Here is a 17,845-nt window from a genome sequence, read left to right as displayed (position 1 = left end):
TTTTTTTTAGAGAGGGTGTTGCTTTTTTCAGTAACTCAAAAACCAAACCGCATTCTGCACACGAATAAGGGAAACTGTCCGGCTGCTAAACCGGCCTGCCTGCAGTCCGGACTTGTACCAGCTGGAGGATTATGAAACAAAAAACTGCAACAAAGGAGACCTGAAGTAGAAGAATGGGAGGCATGCAGCGAGCAGTGTCAAAAGGGAGAGGTGATGAATCACAGCGGGGAACTTGTTCCGACTTTACTGGAGCGTGTTCCTGGCACCGAATTAGAAATGGGCAGATTTTTATTTGAAAGTAAAAACGTCCAAGTTTAAACGTTTCCTGTGTCACCTTTATGCAGTAAGAATTGGGCTTTAAAGAGTTTCAAATGAGTGTGTTCTCTTTATTTAAAGTCTGATTTTACACAGAGTCTGATTTTTGTAATCAGGGCTTTAGATACGGTGAACTCACCGGGCTCATCAGGTAAAATTAAAAAAAGAGCACATTAAACATGTCGTCTCCTTGACCCTGGAACCAGAGACGAGTGTTGATGGTGAAGATCAAACAGCTCTGATGGACGGGGATCACAGGAAGGAGTCGGTGCTCTGTAAATTTATGACAGATGTGTGATTTTTAGTGGACGTCTGTGGCTGTGACACGGTGTGGAACAAACCTGTGGTCTTTCTGGACTCTCCGTCAGGAGTCAGCTGTATGCAGGTGAACGTGTGGCGGATGTCTGAATTTTAAGCCGGTCCGTGACTGAGCTGTACTCAGACTGCTGGTGACTTTTAGAGGAGAGTTGATGGTTGATGTGTAGGTGGGGTGGACAGAATAGCAGGAACAGACTCGTGTGAACCCGCTGCTGCTGCGAGGACACGATCGGTGAACTCTGGGCAGCGTGATTTATATGTTCGCCGTGTTTCTCTGATTTCCTGCCTGAGTTTGGTGAGATGAATGTAAATGCAGCCGAAGCCGTTGTCACGCAGCACCGATCCGGTACTGGACCGGAGAGGGTCGGAGACGTGGTTCAGTTCCTGCTGAGAGTGTTCGTGATAACAGGATTAGTGCTGCTGTGATCTCCTGGTTTAGTGTGAGGGCAGAGAGAGGACACACACGCACAGAGCATCCATCTCTCTCTGCTGAATATTTAAATCCTGTATTTGCATCTCTTTGTCTGCAGCTGCAGCCTTTCATCACCAACTCTCCCCGTGTGTGTGTGTGTGTGTGTGTGTGTGTGTGTGTGTGTTCAGTATGAAGTGCTGAGCCTCTTCTGTGCATTTGATGTGTTAATCTCTCTCATCTTTAAATGTTCGATTTGTTGTTGACTTGTTGGGATCATGAGCTCCTCTCTGTTTACATCATGTTGCTGTTAGCGGCGAACGTCAGATGCTGATTGGCCCGACGTGTTTCTTCTGGTTCTGGTCTTGCTCTGTGGGCGAGTAAAACTCCACAGTTGTGAGTCTGAGCAGAATCTGGAGGACGAATCCTGGAGCACGTCCAGCATGCTCAGGATATCTTTGCCTTATCTGGCTTCACTTAACCTAAGATCAGCAGTCAGCAATCACATGAAGGCTGTTATCAGCTGGATGTGTCAGCTCAGGGTTTTCAGTCTAACTATCAGCATCTTGTCACAATCACAGGAACAGGTCTGCTGGCAGCGTTTCACAAACAAAGATCAAACTGAAGTATTGGAAAAATATGAATAAGCAGCATGTGAGAGGTGGTTAGTTAAGCTGTAGTTCATTTAATGCTAGAAACAGTAATCAGGTACACTGCTCCTTCATTAATACAAGGGAAGAACTGGCTTCAAGTACAGATGTGTAGCCTGTTGCTTGAATAAAGGTTATTATGGTTATTCAGCTGCAGCCTTGTTGGTTTTAAACGGTCTGAGAGCAAGTGAAGAATTTTACCTGCAAGATGAACAAATACAAGGTTTAGGTATCCTGTTTTAAGGAAATATGGCAATTATTAGGCTTAATAAAACAATGAAATATACTTGGAGTCTTCTGGGTCGTGGTGGGGGAGATGGGGGGTCACGAGTGAAGGAATAATTTGCTTCTGTGAATCTCTTTTTTTATTGGTTGTCATTCAGGAAAGACAAAAACCTTGATCCTCTTACTCCCTGAGCATGGAAGTCTCCAGGATTTTTTTCCAGAGGACTGATTGGCTGGTAGTTTTACGCACGTTATCTCGAGTTCTCAGCTCAGTTAGGTCTGCAGCATAATTTCCAATAATTCAACTAAAGTTTTATTTATAGAAGACCCCAACAATCAGACAACCTCTATGAGCAAGCACTTGGCGACAGTAGGAAGGAAAAACTCCCTTTCAACAGGAAGAAACCTGTGATAGAACCAGGCTCAGGGAGGGGCGGGGCCATCTGCCACGACCAGCTGAGGGAGGAAGACGGGACGAAATGACAATGATGCGCGCTGATAAGAAGTGAACCAACCATCTATTTTCTTAACCACTTGACCAGTTCACGGTTGCAGAGGTGCTGGAGTGTGTCCCAGCTGTCATTGGACGAAAGGCAGAGCACGTCCTGGACAGAGTGCCAGTCTGATGCACGGCTAAGAAGTGACCCACCTTTGTAACGTTGAAGGCGCAGGTTAAACCTGAGGTTCAGTCCTCACAGTGCAGACCTCTCGGCCCAGACGCATTGAACTGTAGAGATTCATGACTAAAAGTGCACAAAGGCAGAAACCTGTGCATTTTCTGTTTGACTTATAAAGCTTCACGTGTGCTTGGTCCTCTTTTTGTGAATTCCAATCATTTTGGAGTGTTGTGCATGTTCACGAGCATCATTCATGTTTTCACATTTAGCTGTGAATGAATGTCATGTTAGGTCAGCAGCAAAGAAGAAGCAGAATATAAAGGCGAGACATTCAGGAAAAATGAGTTTTGGGTAATCTCAGATCTGATGCCACAAGCGGATGAAAAACTACCGAAGGCACAAAATAAATGGAGGCAGCAGCTGTTAAAGCTTCACGACTGAAACAAAAGAGACGACGAAGTGTGAATCTATCAAATTAAATCCGTTTAATTACAGTTATTAAATCATTTACAGAAGAAGGTAAGGGTTTAAAAGAAGAGCTGCATCGTTTTTAGTCTTCAGTGCTGAAAATTGGATGTAGCTGTAGTTCTTGTTCTGGATTTCTGAACTTTTAACACAAAAAGCCGTGTTTGTGTGTCGTCTGTGTGCACGCATCCTTCGTATATCCGACCCCTGAACTGTGACGTGGGCGAGCGTCGAGGCTCTGAAAGCGTTTGCTCCTCGCAGTGATGATGGAGGCTGTGCTGGTTCAGAGAGATCAGGGCAGGCACTCAGACTGGAAACAGATTGGCCTCAGCGGGCTGTTATCAGATCAGCTGTTCAGGCCTGCAACACCTGAGAGGGGGGAGGGGAGGTGAGAGTGACACCCCAACCCTCCCCCAAAACACACACACAGACAACAAGGTCAAAGACCAGGCTGTGAGTGTGTGAGAGTAGAAAAACAGATGTGAAGCAAACCTCCGGTGACGAGATGCAACAAAACACCAAAGGACGCCGACGGGAAGGAGTGCGTGTCGCCCTCGCAGCACAAACAACCTGTCTCGGAGACTTCACTTCATCACAGCAGCGCATCGCGGCGTGAGGAGACGGACGAGCTGAAGCCGATCAATCGAGCCGCTGATGGATGAAGGAAGGAGCTGCAGGTCTGGACTCGACCCAGCAGGACTCAGGAATGTAAGAGGAGGGTGGAGGAGGACAGAGAGGAGGGGGAGACCATTTGACAGAGCATTTGGTGTCAGAAAACCCCGTCAGTAAGCTCTGGCTCATCTTCACACTTGTTTGTTTTTCCTTGAGGGAAAAACTCCTTGATTAACGTTAAAGTCCAGATCCAGTGTTTCCCACAGATGTCGATCAGTGCTGCATCTGTGCTTTTATAAAAGTCCCCTCTGTAATGTCATGCAAATAAATACCCGAGCAGTGAAAGCCGTGTTCGAACTCCATGGTTTCGGTGAGATCGGTGTAGTTCGTGCAGCAGATGATTTCATATGTCATGAAAATTGCTCACAAGTGGATACAGGTACCAAAATTGGTGCACACACCCGTTTTTTCACAATAGCTGCCAGCTCGGGCAGGAAAATGTCAGGTACAGCTGCTCTTTTCCCTTTTCAATGATCTTAGTGTCAGATTGTACATTTTTCTTTTTTTCTGTAGTAGTAGAGGCTGTAATTTTGTTTCTCCTCCGTCTCCTGGTGGACTCCTGGCACTCGTCCCTGCATGCCTGACTCACCAATGGCTCCAAGAAGCAGTCTGAAAATACTGAAATAACTTCAGCGTCCGTATACGGTCAACAAATGAAGCTTTACTGCAAATTAGTTCTTGTTTTATTGTCCTCCTGGGCAGCTGGGTCAGTAGATGTGTTTGACTGGTCACAACAAAAGCCAGTTTAACGTTTTATGAACATCCTGCATCATCCACCCTGACCTCCTCCCTACACTGACTCTGCTCTACAGGAAGCTTTCCAAAGAAACAGGACGTCAAACCATCTGCTGCAATCTTCCTTACACAGTTTCAACATCTGTGTGAAGAAGACGGTGATAATGCTATAAGCTCCGCCTCTCTGATCCTCGCCATTTCTACACAAACTTGAATTTTATCCTCCGCTGCTGGATACTGTGGCGTGAATCACACCAGTGTTACCAACCATTTCAGCTGTTCCCAGTCAGTCCTTCCCATCCCCCCCAATTTCCCCTTTTTTTTTTTCATCACTCATTTCCTTCTTCCTGTTTCCTGTTGGGCTCCACTTCCTGTTCTCAGGGCTGTGCTGTCGGAGGACATCTCGTTCTCCTCCAGTTGGAGGGTAAAAGTGCGCAGAGGTTTCAGACTCCTTGTTGTTTTCTTCGTGTCTGCTTTCCTCTGTTGGGCTGGAACATTTCCAGGATGGGAAGTGACGTCGTGCTGTGGTTTTATAAGATTTTCTGTAGTATTGAATCCCTGTTAGGAGGCAAACGGACAGGAGATGATCAAATCTGAACAGATCTAAAGCTAGAAAAACTACCTTTTGCTCTGGTCTTGATTGCCTTGTTATAACAGATGCTCAAACAGGCAGGTAGATGTTGCATGAGAGAGGCTGTATGTGCACAACGCAGTCCTGTAAACACTACAGAAAGACATCTGCAGTGTGGATTCTCAGAGATCCATGAACCTATTTGTGATTTTTACTAAATATTGTTAGGTTCCTCGAGGAAACGTTTGCATGCTCCGGACGTGCAGTCTGCCACTGACAGCATTTAAAATGTAAAACCTCTTTATTCTTACAAAGAGGCTTGCATGGTGTGTTTTTATCCTCTGTGGGCTTTTGAACTAATTAGGTTTAAACGCAGTGACGCTGTCATCAGTCAGTGTTGCACATGTGGTTGGATTAGAAAAAACTGTTGATGAATGTTGACTAAAACCAGAGGAACAGCTGGAGACGGTTAAAGTTTACATGTAAAAATGTTACAAACGCTCAGAGCCTGTTTCCATCGTGCTGTGACTTTGCTGCTGTCTGATGATGCAGATGTTTCTCGGTTTCACTCCTCCAACCAGCAGGAAGAGATCAAACACCTGCTCCCAGCCAATCACAAGGCAGGATACTACTTAAGCTCTCACTCTCTCTTTTTTAAAATTTGGATTTTCAAAGGTCCAGATAATATTTCTCCAGACAGACATGCAGAGGTCACACGAGCTTCAAACATCTGTCGCCTGACCACGCTGTCACTGTAAATGGGCTTCGTGTGTTTTGGTCTTTCTCTGTTTTGGCTACAGACTGACACATAAACCTTTGTGTGTGTGTGTTGTGTGTCTGTCTTTTGTCTGAGGCATGTCAGTACTCGCCGTTCTCTCCACATTTTTCCTTTAAACCCAGTAAATCTGGAGCCAGCTCTCTCCGTCTGCAGCTCCAGCACACAAACCTGCGCGTTTAATCACGAAGCTCCACGAGAAAATACTTCATTGTTTCAGATCCATTTAAATCGTATCTCTGCTCATATTGTGCATTTAATCCCAGTTTAGAGACCGACAAACACAGACTGAATCCCTAACCCGAGGATCTTCAAGGCTTTGCCTTTTCCAAACTATTAAAGCCTCTGAGTCATCCTTAGTGGCTGACATACTTAATTATCACCATGAACTCAAAGTATTTGTAGGTTTTCTTTGTAAAAACTCTCGCGAAAGCACCAAATGTAATTGTTTCATTCTCTAATGAATGCAACATCCTCTCCTGTTTGCTTGGTAAAAATGCAGAGACCGGCTACTTTAGGGCACGTTGAGCTTTTAAAGAATAAAACTGTATGAAGCATTTATGTGTGAACTTTGTGTCTTTATTTTGCAGTCAAACAGAAAATGGGTTTAAGGTTTTACCTGCACTTTCTTTGCATGTAAAACAAATCTGCAATTAAAATGTGAATCCAAACGTTTTGTTGGTGTTTGGGTCAAATCAGGTGGGCGAGATTGATGCTTCTCTGTTGGCCGCTGAAGGCTTGGAAGCATCTACAAATAAGCCACAACATCAGACAGATTTGTGAGAACCAGGTCAGGATATTTTCCACAGTGTCCCTGTGGGTGCAACACACTGGCACACCTACCTGCTAATTGGTGCTAATAAAGACGTTTGTATCACAGAGCTAGCCGTGTTATTTGATCCTCCATTAAAAACGCTCCAAAAGGCAACAGCAGCACAAAAACATTGGGGAGGTCCAGTTCAGTGACTGCCTTTAGCTGAGGTGAGACCCTGCAAACACCGAGCAGCTACATCTGCTTCACCCGTATGCAGATGGATCAGTTATTAAAAATCCCCCCTGTACAGCTGTCCACAGACACCAAACCTTTCTTCATACCAGCCAATAAACGTGCTTTTTAATGCTGAGAAGTTGCACATTTTAATGAGAGTCTATGGTGAGCTACTGGCTTTTGCAGCCACCAACATGTGGCCAAACAACTGCAAGGTTTGATGCTGCTTGAGTGTAACAGCTCACTTAATGCACAGATGCAAACATATAGAGTCATATGGAGTATACATAAATTGGCCAAATCAAGCGTGCAGAGCTACCTGCCGTGGCGAGCGCTGTGAATAAAGGAGCAGCTGAAAGTGCACCTACATGTTTCGCTATTTAAACATTTGTTTGTGCTGTAGTTTGCTAATGAGACCTCGTCCTCCAGAGTTGGTGATTTTCTTTCTTTCTTTTGGTCTTTACTGGACAGGACAGATATAGAGGAGAGTAGACAGGAAAGAGAAAGAGAGGGCAAGAGGAAATGTGTCTCAGGAAATGGTCCAGGATGGAATCAAACCCAGGCAGGGTCGCCTGCTCAGCCAGAGCCACTCCAAGTATTTCTTAGAAAGGTTTTTTTTTTTCTACCTTTATTTTTCATTGGCAATTTCTCGTGTAAATGTATTTGTTAAGGTTCTAAGTTCAAGCTAACTGCACGTAGTTTTTACATTTTAAAATGTTTACTTTGATAGTATTTGTGACTTTTTGAGAGAAAATCTGTTGTTTTGAACTTTAGCTTATAATCTTTTATTGACTTCCTGATTGGTCCTCACTCTACCACCTTCTTTTTTTTCTTCTTGTGCTTTTGTTCTCCTAGGTCAGGAGCGCTGAAGACTGTTTGCCTCCCTCTTCAGGCCCATTTTGGAACTGCAGCTTCACCGTCAGCTAACAGCTAACCGAGCAGTGAGATGCCCAATTAGTGAAGCGGTGCTGTGGTTTGTGTTCTGACTGTTGGATGGCCACAGGAGTGAACTACTGGAACTCTTATGAACCCAGTCGCAAGGTGAGAAAGTCCCGAAGGTTCTGATTGGCTAATTGTCAAAACATGGTGCTGACATCACACGAGCAGCAGGGTTTGTCAGTGTCTGCAGGACTGCAGGAAGTCTGTGCTTGCTTGCAGTACTAACCTTTATTTGTGATGACAACGTGTTGCAGGTGAGAGAGAGTGTGTGGGGAGGTGAACAGGAGTCGAGTAGTGAGGAAGGAGGAGGTGGAGAGGGCATATGGGACACACAAGCCATGGAGGTCAAAGGTCAACTCATCTCAGCACCTGGTGAGAATAAACGCTGACATGTGGTGATGCTACACTCTCGAGTGTGTCTGTTAGCTGTCTCTTACGTGTGTGTGTTGCTTGCATGTTGCAGACCCTCTCACCTGCCCAGACAGGAAGCAGAGAGAGCGAATGGTGGAGCTACAGGAGAGGAGGCGGAGTCTCCAGGCGCTGCTTAGCAGCCGATTGGCTGAGCTGAGACGCATCTGTCTGCAGGAAGCTGTAAGTGATGTCATAAAAAGAGATGACAATATGACTAAGACACTGACAGTGCATTCCCACCTAAACCAAAGTCTTCTTAGCTCTGCAGCTAACTAGTCTTCTTCACTCTCCAACTAATCCTTTTATCCCTCTCTGCAACTAGTCCTCTCCACGTGGTCTTCAGATGTCTTTATCTGGTGCTTGAACATCTGCAGATGCTCTTTTTATGTCTCTGACTAGTCTTCTCTGTCCAGTCCCCAACCTCTGATTACTTCAGCCGACTCTACCTTAGTTTATACTTAAACAATGACTAAAGTAACTGCCAGATAGCTGTAAGTTGGGTTTTCCTGTGTTTTCCTGGGTCAGGAGCTGACGGGTGCAGTGCCCAGTGATTTCCCCCTGGAGGCAGGGGAGAAGCCCCCCTGTGTTCGTAGGAGAGGTGGGACGTCCCGCCAGGGAAACAGGAAGTGTCGAGTAGAGGTGAGGAGCTGAGGAGTGATTTGACTCTAAATAATTTCAACAGTGGTGGAGAATTTTACTGTCCCCCTCTGTGTGTGTGTGTGTGTGTGTGTGTGTGTGTTGTTTGTTGTTGATGGAACAGTTTTCACCTTCATGTGTGTTTCAAGCTGAGGCAGTTTGTATATATCTGTTTGTATATCCCTGTGCGTGCATGTGTTGGTGTGACCTTTAGGTATTTGCGTGTGTTTTTTCTTTAGGAGGAAGACGCTCAGCGTTCGAAGCCGAAGAAAAATTTATTCAGCGGAGCTCTGAGGAAACACAGCGACTCTGAGCACAACGCACACACGCAGACACACACACACCACGGGAAGAGGACTGTCCACAGAGGCTGCCACACAGGTAACACACACACACACACACAGGTAACACACACACACACACACACAGGTAACACACACACACAGGTAACACACACACACACACACAGGTAACACACACACACACGTCACACACACAGGTAACACACACACACACGTAACACACACAGGTAACACACACACACACACTCACACACAGGTCACACACACACACACACACTCACACACAGGTAACACACACACACAGGTAACACACACACACACACACTCACACACAGGTCACACACACACAAAGGTAACACACACTCACACTCGCACACAGGTCACACACACACACACAGGTAACACACACACACACAGAACACACACCCACACAGGTAACACACACACACACACACACACACACACACACACACTTCACAGGTTTCCGACATTACCTTCGCATCTCACTCATGCCCAAACACACTAATCCCTTCCTAGGTGAGGAGAACTTTCACATCATGGACATGGAAGGCCTTTCTTATCTGCGCAGGTTTGTTCACATGCGAGTGGTCAGAGGCTGGGACTGGTCAACGTGAGGAGAGAAGGGGGATACAGTTTTTGCTTTTTGTAATCTCATCATTACTATCACATCTCGCATGTTTTCATTTGAGTCCATTATGTAACGTTCACGCAGCGAGTAAAACCCTGCAATCAGCTCTAGTCAAAGATATGAGTCTGTTTACATCACACTCACTGACCTCACAACTAAATTAATCAGTTTCCTGAAAGCCGTCCTCTTTGGAGGGTCTTCAAAGGACTAAAGACGCAGAAGGCGCAGTCAGTGCGATAGATGTGACATAGATACACATGCATACATATGGAGACACTCACAGCTGGCAGTAGATGAGAAGCCATTGTTTCAGGAAGATGAGGAAACCAGCGTCTTCCTGCTTTTATTCTTACTCTGTTTCTGTGTGTGTGTGTTTCCAGACGACACAGTGAGGTCAGAGAGCAGCTCGACATCAGACTCAACAGGACACGACAATGGTAATGAACACACACACGCGCGCACACCCTTCTATCTGTACGAGGACCATCACTTAATGTTTTTCCAACACTCCTGAGCCCGAACATAAACCCGATTCTGATGTAACCCTGAAACAGAAGGTCTGTGCTGTGGACCTGCTCTCACTCTGAAGCTCTCAGTGGTCCTCGCAAAGATGGATGTACAAGCAAACACACTGTAAAACTGGTAGTGTAGCTGCAGCGCCCTCAGCTGGCTGACAGGAGGAATAACAGTAAAAGTTGAATGCAGTTCTGCTCTCATTTTGGAGAACTGCACGGCTGCTGGCAGTGAATAGGCGAACAGACTGATTCGGCATAGGATGTTTTGATTATTTAGCGTTTTTTTTAATTTTTAACACATGTTTTTATTCTCTCTATGTATTTTTATCATAAGACATTTTGTATACTAGACATCAGGCAAACACTAGACAGTTAATCAGTTAATTATTTTATCTATTTCATAATGTGCAGGTTTATCGATCTTTTTAAAGGTCGTGTTTATGAATGTGATGTTTTCCCTGCTACACTGTTCCGAAATTAAATGTCCTTAAATTATAAGACCTGCTTGTCTTACAAACATCGTGATATCTGACATAATCTTCATTGTGCACGGTTACCATGGTTACAGCTGTCTTTATCCTGACTTACAATATCATAAGGAAAATATAAGCGATTGACAGCTTTTATAAGTTGAACTGAGGTATAGATTTCAATTAAAGTTAATATTTCTAGCACAAGTAAATTTCTGTCTATGTATCTGGCAGATGACGGTGTGTCTCAGTGTCGCCCCCTGCTGGTTTCTTCTGGGTCTCCGGTGGAGGTTTTCTATCAGAACAGAACCAGGAGGAACTCCGTGCACAGGTACAGCTCAGAGCACGTCCACATTTGTGTCACGGTCTGTGATCTCATGATCGGAGCTCACAGATTTCTTGAGGTTTCATGTTCAGCGTCACCTCATCATGTTTGGTTTTGGAAGCACGAACAACCCCCCCCTCTCTGTATACTGAAAATATTTCCTTTTGTCTTTCAGAACTGAGCATCTGGACAGCCAGAAGCCCCTCCCACTGCCTCCCTCACAACCTCCTCCCCCTCCCCCTCCCCCTCGCTCTCAGGACTCCTCTTCCTCTGGCCCGTCTGACCCTGGAGCAGGAGGGGAGGTAGGACTCAAGGCTAATGCAGCTCGCCGTAGTAACAGCTCTGATGGCCTCCTGGACCGCATCACCCCTCCTGAGGATGATGTTGGGGTGCAGCAGGGGGGATTGTGGGTAAATGGGCTGCCGGGGTCCAGAGGAACAAGCACAGCCGGTGCGTATTGGAACTCAGAGACGTTGACAGACGGACGGTCGAGGGCAAATAATGGAGTCAGCGATGGGAGAGGAAAAGGGGGAGGTGCAGGGCGAGGAAGGGGAGGAGGAAGGGGAGACAGAGGAGGAAGAGGAGCGGGGTACAGCGATGTCCTGCTGGACTATGTTTGGGGAAAACAGCAGCAGCTGCAGAGACAGCATTCTCAGCCCCACAGACAGCCAATCACATCGCAGCAGCAGGTAGTCTACAATGGCTACTCCCAGCAGCCATCAGGAGCCCCGCCCACCTACCGCGGCCCCCAAGGCGACCAGCGGCGGGTCACGGTAACCCGAACCAAATCGTGCGGTCCGTTCCTCCCGGTGCAGCAGATCCAGACTGATACCCACAATCCCCCTCTGGTCGCCATTCAGCCTGACCCCCACCCCCACCTGCTGCCACCCCGACCCCCTCAGCTGCCCCCCAACCAGGACTCCCAACTGGAGGAGGCCACCAGGAGCCTCCACAAGGCCCTCGCCCTGGAAGGTGAGTATTGTTACCCTTTAGCTGCTCTGCACTTCCTGTACGGAGGCTTTGGGCTCATTAGCTTACAGCTCAGCCTCTCTTACCTCCTGATGTTTGCTGATCTGTGAAGCTGTGAAGCTCAAACGTGTTGAATGTTTCATGGGATGGAGATAAAACTGGGTCAGTGCAGCAGCAACTGTCTACTGGTGTACTGCAGTGAGGAGGTGATGCCACCTGGTGGAAGTCAGACAGAATAACACAAATATGTTTGCTTCATCCATTCATTGCTTACCCACGCTTGCATCTCTGGGCAATCATCTAAGCAGAGAAGCCAAGACTTCTCTAGACCTCACGTGATTCTGCAGCATGTCCTGGGTTTGCCCCAGGGTCTCCTCCTGGTAAGACTCACCTAGGAGGCGTCCAGAAGGCATCCTATTCATCCTGAGCCACCGAGCAGGGACTCTACTCTGGCTCTCAATCCCTCTGTCCGTCTCACGATCCACTCTCCCTTCACTTATAAACGAGATCCCAAGATATTTAAACTCTTCCACTTGGGGAAGCAACTCATCCTGGACTCTGAGAGGGTACTCCATAGTCCCGGAGTTGGAGGTGCTAATTCTATTCCCACTCTTTCCCACTTGGCCGGGGACTGCCTCAGTGTAAACTGGAGGTCACCGCCTGTTGTTTGTTTCATCACTCAATTTGTCTACACTGCATCAAGTCAACTTTATTGTCTGTTATCAAGTCTCAGGCGCACTACCATAGAGTTTAAATAGAAGGGTAAACGGCGCTCACTCCTTCTGTGACCTCATTTCTAGTTTCACTTGTTTAATGCAACCCGATGTTCATTTATTGAGTTAGTAGATAAAACGGGGTTTGTGTATTCAGACAGATGTCTGTTGTCACCACACGCTCGTGTGACACATAATGAGGCAGGTGGTTTAAAAACACCCGGATTGTAACCATCAAAAGAATCAGAGTGAAACCTCAACCCGTTCATGAAGCTTAGCTAACCAGTGAGTGATCGGTTAGCTAAGTGACTTCCTCTATTTTTTTTAAATGTGTAATCTAAGGTTCAGTACACGTAACAGTGCAACAGACCACTGTGGTTTGATGTGGGTGTCATTGACAACTGTGGTTATACTGAGAGTCTTTAAACCATATCTTCTACCTAGACACAGCTAAAGTCTGCAGGAGATTCAGAGGTTGGACTGAACCTGCTGAGATGGCTGACGATTAAAGACAGTCAGCTCAGTGAAACTTGCTCTGAGTGTGGTGATGGGAGAAGTTTCCATGGAGCAGAAACTGTGATGAGCTGTTGATGTGTGATTGACAGGTCTGAGGGACTGGTACCTAAGGAACACCTTAGGCTCCTCCCACCAGAACCAGGCCAATGGAAAGGTGACCGCAGGGACCAACGGCAGTAAGATGAATGGAGGGGTCAAAGGTCAGGCGGGAGGAGGCGGGGCTCTGCAGCGAAGACGGACGACACACGGTGTCATTCAGCAGTCGGCTTATCAGACGGACACGAATCATCATCATCACGCTGCGCCGCATCACAAACACACGCTGCCGCATTCAGCCACGTTCCACGGACACCCGCTGCACGGCAGGTATGGGTCAGATGACCACGCCCCCCTTTATACTCAGAAGTAAATGTGTCCGGACTAAAAGTAGATTTAAAATCATAAAAACCTGCTAAAATCTACTTGATCCTTTTTTCGAAGGACGCTTTTTCTTCACTTCTAGTCTTTGCTTTGAAAGCCGGAGCGTCCGACTCGTCTTTGATCACAGCAGGTTCTTTATTCCAGACACGGCAGCAAAAACTTGCTTAGATCTTCCAACATGATTATCCTCAAGCTCGATGATGGTAATCAGTGTAAATTAGTCAAAACGTATTCAGCAGAGAGCGCTTCTCCTCAGCTTTGAGCCTTGAAGCCTCCTCGTTACAGATCCGCTCCAACCTGCTGGTCACCGCGGTCGGTCCGAACCCTGAAGAACTCTTATCCTCTGTTCAGCAGTAATGTTTGTTTTGAAGCTGCAAGAGTGATATTTAAAATGAGAACAAATGTTAAAGTACCTAAAAGGTCAAACGAAAGCAGCGCAATGAGTTTGAGGCGACTTTTAGGAAGACTTTCCTGCTGTGTGGGTAAATATCCATTTCTGTCCTTCCTACAGGTCTGTGGATGGCTCGCTCTACCACGACTCGTTCCCTGCTCAGAAACAGGAAGTCCCTCTCAGAGATCCGCCGATGGACCAACCGTCTCCTGGGACTCTGGTCTGACTCAGCAACCAATCACGATGCTGAGAGGCAGGCAAAGGGACTAATTCCAGGCTGGCTTCCTGGGATGAGCAGTATGAAGGAATGCGTGTCCAGGTGTCTGAATCAAACACACCTTGGTACTGATGAATGGAAGTTCCTGATCGTACAGGATGGAAAACCCCGCCTGCCTCGTCCTCGTCTGCCCTCAGGGTCGAGCTTCTGTTTGTAAAAATGAACCAAACCCCAGACCAGGTCCAAGGAGGGAGGAGGTCCAACCCTCCTCCCACCTTGGACCTGCTCCTCGCTGCTTGGGTCACTGCTGCTCTGCTCGGTGAACTTCTTCTATCAGGGATGGACTTTAAGTCAACAGCTGCTTTTCCACCAAACTCTCCAGAAACATCAGTTCTACTAGGAACTAATGACAGGAAAAAGTTCCTGCAGCAATCTGTGTTGCAAAGAAGAAGATTGAGCGATTTCCTCTGACAGTTGTCCCCTGCAGGCATTAAAGTCTGGATTCAGAAAGTAATCTGTCTCGTTCTGCTTCGCCCTGATTACTGCCACCAAAAGTGTCATCTGCTGTGGAAGATGCTACATTTCTGGACTAATTAGAGATGTTCACATGCACGACCTGCCCTGAGATTTCTCAAGCTATCCTAACGGCTACTTCACTCTGAGGGATTTTAGTTTCTAACATGTAAGCGACGTAAATGGTCGTGGCCAAATCTTTGGTTCTCTTCGCTCAATGGAGTCGCAGTTCTCAGAGAAACGAACTCAGCCCGATGATCAGTGGCCAAAAGCAGCCGTAACTGTTCAGAAAGGAAGGTCCGGGTTCCTACGGTGGCATCAGACTGATGCTGAAACACCAGCCACATGCTGTACGCGTCTTTTCCAAATACATTTTAAGATTTATTGTTAAAAGCTGCAGATGGACGAGCCGAAGACGATTCTCTGCTTTTGTGGAAGTCGTTATTTCTCAGGCGTTCAGATTGAAGATGGAGATACGGCGTCTCTCACAGGTTCCTGTTTCTGGGATAGCTAGAACAAAGACTTCTGGAGTCCTTTCAGAGATGCAGCCATTTTCTGAAAGGTTTTAGATTAAAGCAGAAACTGAACAAGGTGTCCGTGGCTCTGTTCCTACACCCTTCAGACTGTGCTTAGACAATCAGACTCTCAAAACACCAACGAGGAGGACGTACCTCCTCTGAAGACAGATGACATCACCAGCTACCTGCAGCCAACCAGCAAAGCGCAAAAAGAACTTTTTGGTGACTTGATCAGGTGACCTGTCGATCCCTCAGGTGAGTCCAGGCAGGGAGCGTCGCGGTGAGGTTCTCCAGCGTTCTCCCGGTTTGGACTCAACATCTCTGCACTAAAACTCGAGCACAGAGTTTACTGACACCAGCTGAACTGTCGCTGCTGCTGTTTGTGGCTTTAAGCAGCTGCAGAGCCCTCGAGTAGAAACCAAACGTGAACAGAATAAATCCTCTGAAGTAAACGGAGCTTCCCACCTCACTGCTGCAGAGGGACTCACAGAAGCTGACGTACTCACGAGCCTTTCCTCCGAAAAGGGAAATATTTTCTGTACGCGTTAATTTATCTGACAACTTTAGATACTTGGAAACGAGGATGCTTGCAAACGGGACACTTTAAAAGCCGATACAAACTGCTGAAAGGTTCATTTGGTTTCTCGACTTTTTAACCGAGTCGAAGGATTTGAAATGTGAATATCTGACACTTTGCATTTTAGTAATTCACTTCGAATCATTTTAAGGTTTGGATAGTTTGTTGGTTTCCACTGCAGGAACACCGGAGAGGTTTTATGGTAAAGTTTTTAAATTTAGCAGCACTTTGCAGTGAGAAATTACAAACGCAGAAAGTTTATTTTTATTTTAACCCCTGGCAGCTGTTTCTTATCAAAGAGCCATTTTCACACATGCAACTCACACAGCTTTACTATGACTCCAGCCCATGTCCAGCTCAGTCAGATCACAAATAAACCAGTATTTAATTCCCGAGTGCAAAGTCGACGCTTTAGCCGATGCATGAATCCTGGTGCATCGTGGCCTCCGAGCTGCCCATTCCAGGCAGTTTAACCCCAGAGAGTAATTTACAAATGTGACAAAGGAAACTTAAACTCTTGTAGTCTGAACCTAGAATTTGAACGACTAGCACATATTTTGTCAGAACCACACCTGGAAGACTCCTTTCAGGGCAAAACAAAGGCACATGGTCGGTAAACGTCTCCTTTAGGGAATGTGCTTGAGATGGCCCACAATGAGTGGGGCTCTATGGCGCTCTTCCACAGGTCACTGGATCCTTTTTAGAAATGTTAAAGGTGAAGTCTTCAGTTTATCATTAGACATCAGTAGAACACCAAGACATCACAGGCATCCCCTCAAAATGTTCAACTACTGTTCCTATAAAAAGCAAAAGACACTAATTAAGTTTGGCTGCCATCCCCTTTGGTGAAGGCTTCTCTCATTTGTTTCCAATACTCTTTTCTATGGAGCTGAAACTTTGGATTGTGGTAAAATATCTTTTTTTTTTTAGTTATTAGGTGTTCGGCAGCCTCCTGAGATGAGTCGCCTTCATGCACCACAAACAGCTGCTTCTAGATTTTCATAAGGTCTTAACAGACCAGTTGGCACACATTAGCAGAGTGACAGCTGAGAAAGTTGTTTGCATTTGTGAAAATTACAGAAGAAGAGTTAATAAATATTTAAGCGATTTGGCTCCGGTGACTCCCATTCATTGAGGGTTTTGCATTAACAGGAAGTGTAAAGGCTCTTTGTTGAATGAGGCACCAATTCAAGGAAAATACCCCACAGCTACCTGTAGTTCCTGCACTGGAAACCCCTCCCCAGTTTTTGTTGTTCATGTTTTTTTAAACAGTGAATCCAGATTATGATCAGCAGATGAATCCATAATGAAACAGTCATCAGCTGCGACACAGTTTATTCTCGCAGAAAGACGAAAATAGTCACATCTAAGGGAACCAGGAGTTGTTTGATCAGACACTCGATTGATTAAGAGGGATCGCTTTGGAGGTTTCTGTATTTGTGGTTTAAATGAGATCCAGATGTGGAGAAACAGCATCAGCAGCTGGAAAGCTGCAAGAACCACTCAGACCTTCTGCCCCATTCGGAGCCCTCAGTGAAGCCATTGTCCTGCTGAGCTGACCGGGACTCCAAGTCCAGGACGACTGAAGCAATAAGAGGAGCTGTTCCAAGTTTCCCTTTGCAAATTTTATCGCTCTTTCAGGAAAAAAAAAAGCATTTGCAGCGACAATCAGGAAATGTCACAGTCGTCACAGTAGTGACTGTTTAATCGATGAATTTGAATTTATTCTGTTTTTTTCTTTTGTTTTTTTGGTACTCTGCTCCAGAAAAAAGGTTTTATAAAAATGCCCGTGAATGAAATGCAGCTTTTTCAGCGCTGTGAAGTCAGTGTTATTAATCCATAAGTTATTGATCAGGATCTGTGTCCACACGTTCCTACTGTCTGTATTTATTGATCGTCTTTCAGCGTGCGGTTGTCTTCATAAGTTGCAGCTTTGCCTGACCCAGTCCCAGCTTTGTATTTTTAAATTCAGCTTCACTGAAACCGGCCTGACCTCCAGCTTCCCCCACAATGAAGCCGCGGTC

At 46.1% G+C, this 17,845-nt stretch overlaps 1 protein-coding gene across 2 annotated transcripts in view; it reads left to right on the top strand.

Annotated features, from left to right (window-relative positions):
• Positions 1-17,585, top strand: part of ccdc120a (coiled-coil domain containing 120a) — a 37,166-nt gene extending 19,581 nt beyond the window's left edge. For both annotated transcript variants that reach the window (XM_005747990.2, XM_005747989.2), the window contains exons 2-11: positions 7,596-7,781; positions 7,934-8,051; positions 8,143-8,270; positions 8,616-8,729; positions 8,966-9,107; positions 10,058-10,114; positions 10,897-10,993; positions 11,163-11,959; positions 13,275-13,551; positions 14,117-17,585. In XM_005747990.2, the coding sequence (XP_005748047.1) occupies positions 7,734-7,781; positions 7,934-8,051; positions 8,143-8,270; positions 8,616-8,729; positions 8,966-9,107; positions 10,058-10,114; positions 10,897-10,993; positions 11,163-11,959; positions 13,275-13,551; positions 14,117-14,222 (1,884 nt within the window). In that variant the 5' untranslated portion in view covers positions 7,596-7,733 and the 3' untranslated portion in view covers positions 14,223-17,585. The remainder of the gene's footprint in view (positions 1-7,595; positions 7,782-7,933; positions 8,052-8,142; positions 8,271-8,615; positions 8,730-8,965; positions 9,108-10,057; positions 10,115-10,896; positions 10,994-11,162; positions 11,960-13,274; positions 13,552-14,116) is intronic.
• The last annotated feature ends 260 nt before the right edge of the window (positions 17,586-17,845 follow it).

Source organism: Pundamilia nyererei, unplaced genomic scaffold (assembly GCF_000239375.1).
Source record: "Pundamilia nyererei isolate P.nyererei 1_Seehausen unplaced genomic scaffold, PunNye1.0 scaffold00210, whole genome shotgun sequence".
NCBI classification, from domain to species: domain Eukaryota; kingdom Metazoa; phylum Chordata; class Actinopteri; order Cichliformes; family Cichlidae; genus Pundamilia; species Pundamilia nyererei.
Note: the sequence above shows the minus strand (reverse complement) of the source record. Positions and strands in the feature narration are given on the sequence as shown.